Consider the following 11684-nt stretch of genomic DNA (forward strand, 5'->3'; position numbering starts at 1 on the left):
AACTGACATGTAACTGGTGCTGACACTAACGTGTGCTGGAGGAGTTTGTGGTGACTTTTTAGGACACCAGCTAGGGCTGGAAGGTGCTCTACACAACTTGGTCAGCTTTAAGACAACACTAAGCAATTATTTCCAATCTGATGCAGGAATCAGCTTTGGACCATTCTTCTTCCAAACCGAAGCAATACATGAACCTCTCCAAAGACTCTTCTAGCCCCCCTGACCGTTATGTTTTCCTCATCTCCAGTAGGCATGTGTGGAAGCGCTGCAGTACAGGTTTCCACATGCACACACGCTTACTCATCTTTTCCTTTCCTTTGCAGAGCTCTGCCATAGCCGCACTCCCCTTCCCAGCAGAATGCCAGCAGGAGCTAGAGCATCCTCTGCATTCGTTGTCCAGGAAGGGGCATCACTCCTCCGAGACACACAACTGACCTGCACCAAAGCTATCCAGCATATCTTCCAGAAGGGAGCTGCTATCGTTTAAGCTCTAAGTTTCTGTTCCAAAATACAAAAGGCTTTAAGCCCATATAAAAAGAGCAATGTAAATATTAGCTACTCATTTAACTGCTTTCGGCTAATATATATATTTTTTCAAATGCAGTTTATTCATTACTTTCAAACTAACCAGAATACAAATGCTGACATTTCCCTTTAGCTACAGACACTTTAAAATTATCAATCAGATCAAAACAGTGACCAACATTTTACTCTTCTAGTGTTTTAGAAGTTGCTCATGCTCTTTAACAGCTCCCTAAACACATGCTTGCCACTTGAACGAATAAACATCCTTGTGACATTTACCACATGTGCACACCAAAAAATAAGTTAAAATGCCCCGACAGAGGGCTAAGAAATGTATGCCGCACCTGCACCAAGTATGAAAACTCTGTGAAAATCAGACAAGGCTATCACCAATATATATTTATGCACGTTTTAGAGGAAGCGATTTCTGCAGTTACCGGGGTATTTTTCCAGATAATGAGAAGCATTTATAATGATACTAAAACCATTTTGTACCAATGTGGAAAAATGTTTAAAAAATGCAGTTACACGGTAGTCAGTAGTTAGTAAAAAGCATTCAAAAAGGAGAGTCCATTTGTTTTTCTTGTACTCTTGTTTTCTTCGTTCAGGGCATGAAAAGTATGTGTTCATGACACCTTACCATTTGGATGTCAAATGTCCTGCTTCTCTCTCATTTCGGCTCTGCCAATTATTGCCTCAGTTGCTCCCGCAGTTAAGACATGATGTGAAGAGCAAGGACCAGTGGAACAGCACAGTCTCTTCATTCAAGTAGCCTGCAAGTACCCTTCTTGGAGATAACGAAAAGAAGCATTTTCCAGCACCTTCCAGGAATTACTACTCCTCTTATCACAGGGAGGGGAAGAACTAGGGCAAGTTAATAAATATGAAAATAAATTATACCCTTCTCCCCACCAAAAAACTGGTTTAGGCTATTAACATCGATAGAAACTTTATCTTTGTTTGGATACAAACATCTAAGAGGTAAGGTATCTGTGTGCCACGTTCAGGCAGCAATTTTAAACAACCCAAGAAAAGTTAGTACCACACAAGTTTTAGCTTTTCGGGATGATCCTTTAGAGAGGTATCTAATTCTACTGCAGCATGTTCTGACTCATGTAGTTCCCTTTCAATGGTCGTAAGAGTATCGGATGACAAAACAGACATAACTCAGTGCTCTGGTACCTACCAGCCCTTCACAGAACAAGCGTTCGCATGGAAAACCCTCAATACCACAAATGCGTTCTTTTCAAGTTAGGTATGAAAAACTGAGATGGTGTAAATATAACACACTCCCTCTTTGTAACAAAAGGCACATTTAGGCAGTTTTAAATGTGCTAAATGTTTTGTTTCCAGTGTTAAAAATAATTTGTTTAAATGAAAAGAGTATCTGCAGGAGGTCAATTTAATCTTCAGTAGGCAACAGGAGCTGCTGTGGAGATGACAGATGAGGTTACTTTTCTGCTGATGCAATATTCTTATAAATATATAAAACCTCTGCAGATCAGCCTTGGAAGGGAGATCAACAAAGCAGTCTGCAGAATAAAACTTTTCTGTCGGTTACTTGGTATTTTTGGTTTTAGTTTTCTGTTGACGCTGCTGCCATGGCTGGTTTCAGGCCCTCGCGCGTTGACTTCAGGTCCTCCAGTTCTGTGTTTAATTTGCTGATCACCCACTCCAGGGCATCCCGACCCTGCCAGGAAACACTGGAATTTAGGATCAGAACAGATACACCACCACTGCTCATGTTTCTATAGTTTTTTCCTCTGTCAGACATGAGACTCACTTTAAAATTAATTTCATGCCATGCATCGTTTGATACGAGATTATATTGATAGTTTCTTAGCATCTTCTTATGGAAACTTCTCTGCAAAGGCATTTGCTTAACCCATAAGCAAGAAGTAAATGCAATATAGGTGTGAGTCCCCAGCAGCACACCTAGGCGAAAAGCCTAATTCAGCAGTTAAGTTCACTTACGTAAGGGTATTGCTGTTTTCACTGTTTGCTGCTCCCACCACCCAAAGAGTATCAGCAAATTTATGGCAAAGCCTAAATCCTGTTCTCAGATTCATTAACCAAGTTATATGGACAGCTTTTGGGAAGATCCAGGACCAAGAAACATAGTCTTCCAAGTGCTCTTTGAAGTAGCAACAAACTGATTTGGTACCGAGCAAGCATTCAGAGATGGACTCGCACTGAATGCTATGTTCACGCGCAGCAACTTCTCAGATATAAACCAGACTAACGGGGAGACTACGGCTGCATGTTTTGTGTCAAGGGTCGGGCTTTCTCTGTTCAGTCCTCAGAATGGGAGTGCCTCAGAGCTCGGCATCAACAGCCAATCCTCTGGTAAGAGCTGGGGAATCCAGCAACATAAGCGTATCAAAAACCTGTTACCTTAAGAAGACCCTGTAGCAGCTGCACCCCAATGACCACAAGAGGAGCACGTAGCCAGCTGCACAATGAAGCCAAGAAAAAAAGAGAAGCATTTTAACTAAAGAAAAGCACAAGATTTTAGAGCTCCACAATCTCAGAATGACAGCTTTTGGCAAAACAAGCAGACAGGATCAGACCAAGAAAACACCTGGCCTCTTTTCACTTACAGAGAAGCCAAGAGACATTGACCTCTATTACCCTACTCAGAATAAGAAGTACAAACATTAGAGAGCACTTGGCTCTGGCCAAGTCTAGAGGAGTTCTGGAGCTGAAGGGTCTGAGCCCAAAAAGTCCTAAGTCTTCAGAAGAGCTGTTGTCAGTGTTCAAGCCCTCTGCAGAGATTGAGGGAAAGGTGGGGGGGAACAGCCCTTCACACACTCAGAAAGCTGTCCTGAACTTTGATGTACTACTTTTGTGGCATGCATTATAGGTGAGAAAGTGAACAAAAACCTCTTAAAGTGTACAGAACCTGCTGTTGTCCTTCATAAACCACTAAGCACGAACAAGAATCTGCATAAATAGCTTTGAAAACCTCAAAGGACTCACGGAATAAACACTAATTGCTATGTCTGCACTGTCAGGCAGTCCCTAACCTGGGAAAAATTAACCATGTATCACAACAAAGTGTTCAACTCTTGGCCACAGCTCAGAAAGGGGGACTCAGAACTACCTCAAGAACTAGTATCTTTAAGTTAACTTAGTTCAAGATACGCATTTAAAAAATACCAACAATAATCAAGAAAACATGATTTGTATCATCCAGTTTAAGTATGGGTTGCTGAAAAAAGTCCATGGAATAATATGATCTAACTTCTGAGCTCCTTCCTTTGGAGTACCAAACTAAACATACTTCAGCAGGCGGTAACTTCCACCATCTCTACATCCCGTGCGAGACCTGGGACCAGCAAAGCACGGATAAAAGCACCCAGACAGGAGCAGGCTACTGCGTAGCAACGAGTGTAACTTGCGGCAACTAGCCATGAATTAGCCCAGCGGAGTGCTCCGTAAGGAACAAAGCGGGGGGAGAGAGGGGGAATCATCTTTCAGTAAGCATGCGTTCAGATATTTAAAAGTCAGGTTAGAATGTCCTTCGTAGGTGACACAGGCACAGAGAACTGAGTGAGACAGCCACAAAGACTTGTCACAAAGTCAAACACCTTTGATGTAGAAAATCCTCAGCAGAAAAACTGAGATTCTTTACAGGCCCTGACTATGAAACAACCAGGTCATAGTGTTTTAGTTGACAAGACAAAATAAAACAACAACAAAAAAAATCCATGACATTCCACTGGAGCACCAAGATATTTCCTTCAGCTTTTGCAGCTACACAGGCCTGCACATTTCCTTAGACCTGCGTATGCTATATGTGTTTTGCAGCTAAACATAAACTCATGATACTGGCAAGGAAGATTTCAGGAATATTCAGTACTATTGAACTATCCAGTTACTGAAAAAAAATCTGACAGAGGATTGATCTATAAAATTTCATACTGTACACCAAATTCTGTAGTAAGTCGTTAAGCAAGCACATCCATAACCAAGCATGCGTAGTATATCAGTGTTTATGGCACACGTTAGCAGTGTGGCGTGTTTGGCAGACCAAACGCTGCATATGGAGGTTTGCTGGGAGAGCTGAAGTGACTGACAAATGCTGAGCCTTTGTAGCTGATGCTTTCCAGGAAAACAGCCGTAAAAGCTTAGTGGAATGAGAATGTAAAAGCAAACACTCACAGCATACACTGACCTCAAGGTAAGCAGTGTAAAAACCCCTACATTGTTAAGTAGGAGAAGCAGCATAATGGATTTTTTTTTTCTTAAGGAATCTTATTAGTCGAAGCACAAGCCAATACAGGAATGACAGAGACAGGCTACACTGACTAGTGCAAGGAAAACAGTCAGCACAGAGGTATTGCAAAGGCAAGTACCCTCAGTTCTCTCTACCCTGGCAGTCAGACGTTTTCATAGTCACATCACTTCAGGGACACATCACTACTGAAATGAATGTAACTACAAGACCAATATAAACCACAAACAGCCTGACAGCTCCAAGCTTTGTACAGATTTCCACAGAAGTTCACAGAAGGGCAACAATATTCCTCAGGCATAAGAAAAGCCAATATGATTTCACTATGCAAAAGATTACCCCTGCGAGGCAATATGTTTCAAGAAATCAGTTTTATATCCTAAGAATACCATTCTGTTTCATTTTTATAATGCCAATTGCAGTCACCAATTTATAAATTTCTTCAGGCAGCAGTTTTACATACTGCAGTCACGGGAACCCTTGGTGGAGGAGCTCATTCACAGGCCCAGTTACCTGCAGTCGTCACCCCGCTATCAAACCACAAGCGACACTGTGTGGCACGAGGCGTGGCTGCAGCCAGTGGGCTGTCCAGGGGCACAAGCACGGGTTAATTGATCCAGCCTAGATGTGACCTGCTCTCTCCCTCCGCAGCTGCAGTGTAATGAACATGTTTGCCATTCCTGTATGCCATGTGTGCAACACGTACATGCAGGTTAACCTATGGAATTCACACGACAACGATCCATGCACATATTTGCTAGAAAGCTGAAATGCTGTACCAAGAAGAAGAATGCTGGCATTACCACTAGTTAGTACAAACTGTAGATGTGGAGAACTGCTAGCTTAGAGCGCTTTCAGAATTTTGAATTATCCACTCAATAGCATCCCACCCCTAGAGTAACACAGAAAAGATTTACAACATATGGCAAATCGTTTTTCCATTAAAAACAATTATGCATCATCTGCCACTCCTACCTCAGAGCAACATCTCAATACTTCTAACTTCTTCAGAACCACAAAGCATTTTTCAGCAACTTTCATGAAGTTTAAGAGGGGTGCTAAGAACACAGAGGCACAGCACAGCATGCGAGAAGAGCTAGTAACAGCAGAGTAGGTTACTGGGCAGCAAAGAAAGGGCTGGTAACAGCAACTACAAGTTCCTGCCAAGTTCAACATCTCTAATGAGACTCTTCAGTGAAACACGCAGGACAAGAAGGCGGTTTTGATTTGCAAGAAGCTTGTGAGCCAGTGTGTTCCTTGGAAACAGCAAAGAAGAACAATCTTTAAAAGAAATCGAGCTCTGACACAACACCTGAACAGGTACCAAGAAATATTTACACTCTCTGAATTCGAGACATGCAAATGTGACAGGCGCCACAAGAGGAATTCAGCCAGCACTTTCAAGTGTGCCTAGTTGATCTGGCCCTTCCAACTAGCTAGGGCTTTGCTACCTCTAAGTCAGCCTGAAGTCTGGTTGTGAGCCAGGGTTTGGACTTTGCTTTCAAGAATATATGCCCCACATAGGCTTTTAAATGGAAACTGGATCAGAATAGAATCGTAGTTTATCTAAAATGCATTCCATTTACGACTTTCAAACCCAGAGAGCACTCAGCTAGTTAAAGCTGCTCTTCAGTGTCTAGAAATTACCTGTCGCTCCTTCCCCATCCCCTGATTTTAACCTTTGTTCCTCTCATTTTTGAAGGAGCACACAGAAGGGAGGAAAAGGAGGCTTTCTCCTCTCTGATCCAGCGGGGCAACACCTCCTGTCAAGGTGGCTTACACTGCCTTGGTCAAGCAACACCCCTCACGAGGACAAAGGGCTGGCCAACGCACGGGCTTTCTGGCATAGCAGGAGTTACCCAGGCCAGATTCCCACCGTGCTGAACCTCTCCAGTGATGCAGAGCACAAACTCCAGTGTCAGGTGCCCTCATCGTGCTGTTAGGCAGCGATGTCTGTGCTTCTTCAGCAACTCCATTTCTTTCCCACCTTCCCCACAGGGCAGAACAAAGTGCCCAAGAATACGCACTCCCGGACCGCTGCCTGTGCTGAAGTACAGCTCCATGGCTGCAGGCCAAGTAGAAAAAGCAAGCACACGACAGTCATCAGTGTAGTGTTACCCACAAAAGCCAGCATGGTTTCACCTCTTCAAAGAGTACAACCCTGCTTACACTACCTTACTTTCATCAGCCAAAGGCGAGGAGACAGCTCAATAATGGTAGGAACCGGAACAACTGACAAAGCAGCATAAAAAATACACTAGCATTAACTGCTCAATCCAGACTATAAAGGCTGAAAAGGAAGTTATATTCACTACTAGCACTAACTCCTGGAAATAGGTTAGCATTTAAAAAGGTGCTTTGGAAAAACCAAACCAAACCAAACCAAAACCCATCCAATAATATGTGTATGCTATGTGTAACTGCAGCGTACACAGAGGTTGGTTTGTTCTGATGTGCAATGCTAGCTGTAAAACAAAGAGGCAGTAGCGAAGCCTTTTTACGCTTTAGGAAATTATATTCTAACTGCTGAGGTCCTACCAAAAAATCAGTTGAAACCATGCACAAAGTTTAGAGAAATTAAATATAGTATTCAGCACACATGATTGTCAATTACTATTTTAACAAAAAGAAAGCAGCGGGGAAAGAAAGGGAGAAAACAGAATAAAGATGTACCTTTCTGGCATTGGAAGATATTGTGTTCGCCATTAAGCTTTCCAGATAACTGCTCAAGCTGATGCCTTTAACAGTAATAATTGCTTCTTGAGTTAGCACAGTTCTGTAAGAGAATCAAGAAAAGTTAGTACCTAAACTGAATTGGATTAACATAATGTCTCTAGACACAAAGAAGCACACAAATCTCCTTACTTACTTTTCAGGGTTTTCAGGATGAGGTGTGTAAACCAGTCTCTCATCAACAGACACCAAGTTTGTGAGAGTGATCTTAAAAAGAAAAACAAAGAGCTCAAATTCTCACTTCCCACCTTTCACTCTTCTGTAATCAACAGCTCTATAGCAGAGCACTCAATGTAATGTCAGAGACAAAGCAGTGTACTCAGAACATAAACCCCAGAACACTGTCAATAAAAAGACCTATAAAGGGTGATGCATCTTCTCCTACCCTACATTTAATTATACCAGTCTAAGCTCCTACTCACAGTATAAACCACAAACACCTTCCATCTGTTTTCTCTGGATGTTGAGACTTCAAGGCCAAGACCACCACAACACTATTTGGAGTCTACAGAAAATTAATACTCAGGAAAGACAATGCCTCTTGTACAGAGACAAGGCTCTCCTACAGACAACTCCACTTTAAATGAGTTCCCAGGATATCAAAATACAGCATAATGCTTCATTTACTTTTCACGAAAAAAGGCATTTCAAATTAAAACTTTCGTTGTAAATGGCAGCATAATGTAGAACAAGTTATTCACCTGAAAGTCAAACTATTTTACGTGCACTCTGAGAAATAAGCTTACATTAAAAACAGAATCACAAATGTTTGATCCTAAATTATTTAAAGTTCCCTATTTGTGGGAAGAAGGAGAAAAAAAAAACCAGCTAACTGAGATGCCAACTAATACAGGGGAATTTCTGCCTCCTGATGAAAGACGCAACACGTTTCTAATCTAAACAGAGAGCAATACATCTAATCTCCAGAACTAATTACCAGAAACTTCTTAAGCTACCACTCACATTAGTTGAGCAAAGCTCCATCTTTTTTTCCACTGGATCTACCACAGAATGTTCCTCAATGTAAGTCAGAGTTCTACTTGTTCCTAAAATCTGAAAGTGAAGAAATAAAAAAAATTAAAAACAACAAAGTACTAAAATTTTTTAAAAAACAAACAAAACAAAACACACACAATAAAAAAATCAAAGTGACCCAAATAAACACAGAGCAATTTGTGGGTACCAGAACACTGTGATCAGGGGCAAGGCTACATCCTGGTATGTCGTGTCGGTCACCTATCACGACACCGACCAGTCTGGAAGGCACGCAGGGCCATGCACACGCTACAGGCATGTTACAGCCTACGACATACTCTCACCACTAACGACACGAATTACAGCTTAGGTGGTACCTGTGGGTGACATTTCCTGTACATTAACCTTCTACTTTGAGTCCAGCTCCAGCGCAGCTGACGACACCCCAACACACCACACCCTCAATAAACCACAACGACTGCACACACGTACCGCTTTTACAATGCTCGGCAACCCCCACTCAGTGCTGAGAAGACGGTGACTATGCAGCCTCCCCTGGTTATCAAGGCTTCTGTCGAGGACATCCACGCCTACCACACACGGATTCATCGGGTTGGGGTACTTTCTCATAGCAGCTTTGATCACCGTATCCCAGGGGTGTCTGTAAAAAGAAGAGGAAACAGTATTTGTAACTATTTTGTATTTAATTGCAAGTACCCGGGCAACACTAAATCAGGGACCTAGCTTGTGTAATATAGCATGTGCTGTACAACTTCAGAGCTCGCAAAAGTCCCTGCAGAATTCAGTGATGCTCGGAAAGACAACAAGACAGTATTGATACACAAACAATAAAAAAAAAATAAATCCTTTCTCCAGAGTGAAGAAATTAATTATTAACCCAAGGCTACCAAAGGCAAGGGGCAACAGTCGCAAATTCCTACAAGTGCCTTTCCAATTAGCTATGCAAAAACCCCACAATGACAGGGCAGCTGCCCCTAGAGGCTGGTGAATCCTGATCCAGTTCAGAACTCAAGCACAAAAACAACCTCACCTTCCACTTAAGGGAGCCCTGCTTTGAGAAGGGGGCTGGATTAGGTGACCTCCAGAAGGCCACTCCAAGATAAATGCTCTGCAATTCTAAGCACACCAAGTAAACAAAAGAAAACATCATTAGCTTCTGTTTCTTCCTATAGCAAAAAAGCAAAGTGAAATTTGATTCAACTAAAAAAAAGTCAGGAAGTTCACAATAAAGAAAGAGATGTTCATAAACCAGATGAGCTCACTGCCTCACGTCTGCACCTCTACCACTGCTTCCAGCAGCCTGGTAGCACGATTTACTTTTACGGACACTCTTCCCAACACAGAACTGTTTTTATGAAAGAGGTTTTGATAATCTCAGCCCCACTGCTGGAGGACAGGCTGTCCACACCGCTCCTGTGGTGGGACTTGATAGATCTTCTTCTGCAACAGAGGAGGACAGAGACATCATGGACTTGATCCAATATGGAAATTCTGTCCCTAAGCAACGATTTCTGCATTCAGAATAACTGATAGATCCAGATTGAAAGGCCTGAAACCGTTAAAAGTACCTTTAGAAACTCAGCTATTGATACCCAACTCAAGAAGGCTCGGGGTGCCAACTTGTGCGTAGGAGTTGCACTTAGGGCCCTAAATGGATTTGATTTTTAGAGAACACTACTTTTAGTCTTAAAATAGACCAGTACAGAGGGGCATCAACAGTACACCACCTCCAGAACAAACAGAAAAAATGGGAAAATAAATACTTTTTCAACAAGAAGAATAAGAAAAGGTTTTTCAGCTTCACTCATGCAAGCAGGAAAAATCGAGCCCTCAATTCCTGCAGCAGGAAGAGAGCTGGAGAACCATTCCTTTTTATCTCCAGTGGCTATACATCATAGTCAACAGAAAATACACAAAGTGAAAAGGTCAAATTTCTGTGAAGTGTCCTTGAGGGATCTGAAGAGTCAGAGATCTGATAAGGCACAGCAGTATTTTATTAACCCCTGAACTACCTACGCCCACACACATTACACCACAAGATGGAGGTGTTCCAATACGAACCGCAGTGAGAAAATGCCAAACAAAAATTTCCCAGGTGACAGATACTCATCGCAAACCCCGCAGCCGCGCCTCACACGAGCAGCCTCTGCGAGCCTCTGCCCCTCGTTTCATGTTCGAAGCCACAGCTCCCTTACACCAGGGTAACGTTAAAGTTGAACAGCTGACACCTATGCCAGCGTAACGCGTTCAGTGCAGTCAAACAAGTTTAAAACCGCATCTGCATCATTTTGTAAGTATTTTAAGAACTATCGCCCCTGATGCTCTTCAGGTTTCGAGATTTTTAAGGGACCGGGAGCAGAGGAGTTACCGGCGGCACCTGAAGAGCCGCGGCGGAACGGCAGAGCCTCCCCGCCAGCTGCCCGGCACAGTCTGGCGGGACGCTGCCGGTTCCCCCCCCCGTCACACAGACGCGGAACTGGGTGCCCAGAACAACGTTCAAAACATGTTAAAGGCGGAAAAAGACCGGCGGTACGAACCCCCCCTCAGCCGTCACGTCACGGCTGTCTGCACCTCACGGCTGAGGGGCGCTACTGCCCGCCCCCCTTGGAACACACCACCACCACCTCGGCAGGCCGGGATTTACCGGGGTTTTTTGACAGCGCGGAAGCTGTTTTCCCTTAAACACCCACACCCTCGCCAGGCCGTGGCGCTGCGGTCCCGCTCCCCTGCCGCCCCTTCGGCAGCCGGGGACACTCTCGCACGGGGCCCGACCGCGCCGCAGGGGCCGAAGGCGAAGGGCCGGGGGGGGGGAGGAAACGGTGACGCACCGCCAGCGGCCGCCCCCCAGCCCTCCCCGCCTCACCGGAGGGATCTAACGCCGCCAGAAGCCGGCGCCCCCGCCTCCCCCCCGCCCCCGCCTGCCGGGCGAGCTTCGCGCCGGCATAACCGGTCGGGAGCCGCCGCCGCTCCCAGCCTCCCTCCTGCGGTCGCACCCGCGGCGGTTCCCACTTCCACCCTCACCACGGCCCGGCCCAGCGAGGCGCCGGCGCGGCGGAGGGAGCAGCGCCGCCGTCTAGCGGGCCGCCCCGCGCTGGGCTCGCCGCCCCGCGGCCCCTCACCCGAACACGTGCTCCGAGCTCCAGATCTTCATGGCCGCCCTCGCTCTCTCCGCAGGGAAGGCGGCGGCGGCGGC

At 44.7% G+C, this 11684-nt stretch overlaps 1 protein-coding gene across 2 annotated transcripts; it reads right to left on the bottom strand.

Annotated features, from left to right (window-relative positions):
* Positions 1-585: 585 nt before the first annotated feature.
* PRELID3A (PRELI domain containing 3A) lies at positions 586-11681 on the bottom strand. 2 transcript variants are annotated; one of them, XM_086472512.1, is made up of 6 exons: positions 11611-11681; positions 8963-9131; positions 8459-8548; positions 7632-7702; positions 7436-7538; positions 586-2215 (listed from the first exon to the last, which is right to left on the bottom strand). In XM_086472512.1, exons 1-6 carry the CDS (start codon positions 11640-11642, stop codon positions 2102-2104), a joined length of 579 nt encoding a protein of 192 aa, XP_086328638.1. In that variant the 5' UTR covers positions 11643-11681; the 3' UTR covers positions 586-2101. The 2 variants fall into 2 exon arrangements, with proteins under 2 accessions (XP_086328638.1, XP_086328639.1); XM_086472513.1 differs by lacking the exon at positions 586-2215 and adding an exon at positions 5601-5654.
* Positions 11682-11684: the final 3 nt, after the last annotated feature.

This window comes from Leptosomus discolor, chromosome 13 (genome assembly GCF_034619465.1).
Source record: "Leptosomus discolor isolate bLepDis1 chromosome 13, bLepDis1.hap2, whole genome shotgun sequence".
Lineage (NCBI taxonomy): Eukaryota > Metazoa > Chordata > Aves > Leptosomiformes > Leptosomidae > Leptosomus > Leptosomus discolor.

Coding starts and splice junctions, on each gene's coding strand:
- PRELID3A (XM_086472512.1), bottom strand. CDS start 11,642: ATGAAGATCTGGAGCTCGGAGCACGTGTTCGG. Junction 8,549..8,962: donor TGCCGAGCATTGTAAAAGCG/GTACGTGTGTGC, acceptor CTTCACTTTCAG/ATTTTAGGAACAAGTAGAAC. Junction 2,216..7,435: donor TATCTTCCAATGCCAGAAAG/GTACATCTTTAT, acceptor GTTTCCTGGCAG/GGTCGGGATGCCCTGGAGTG.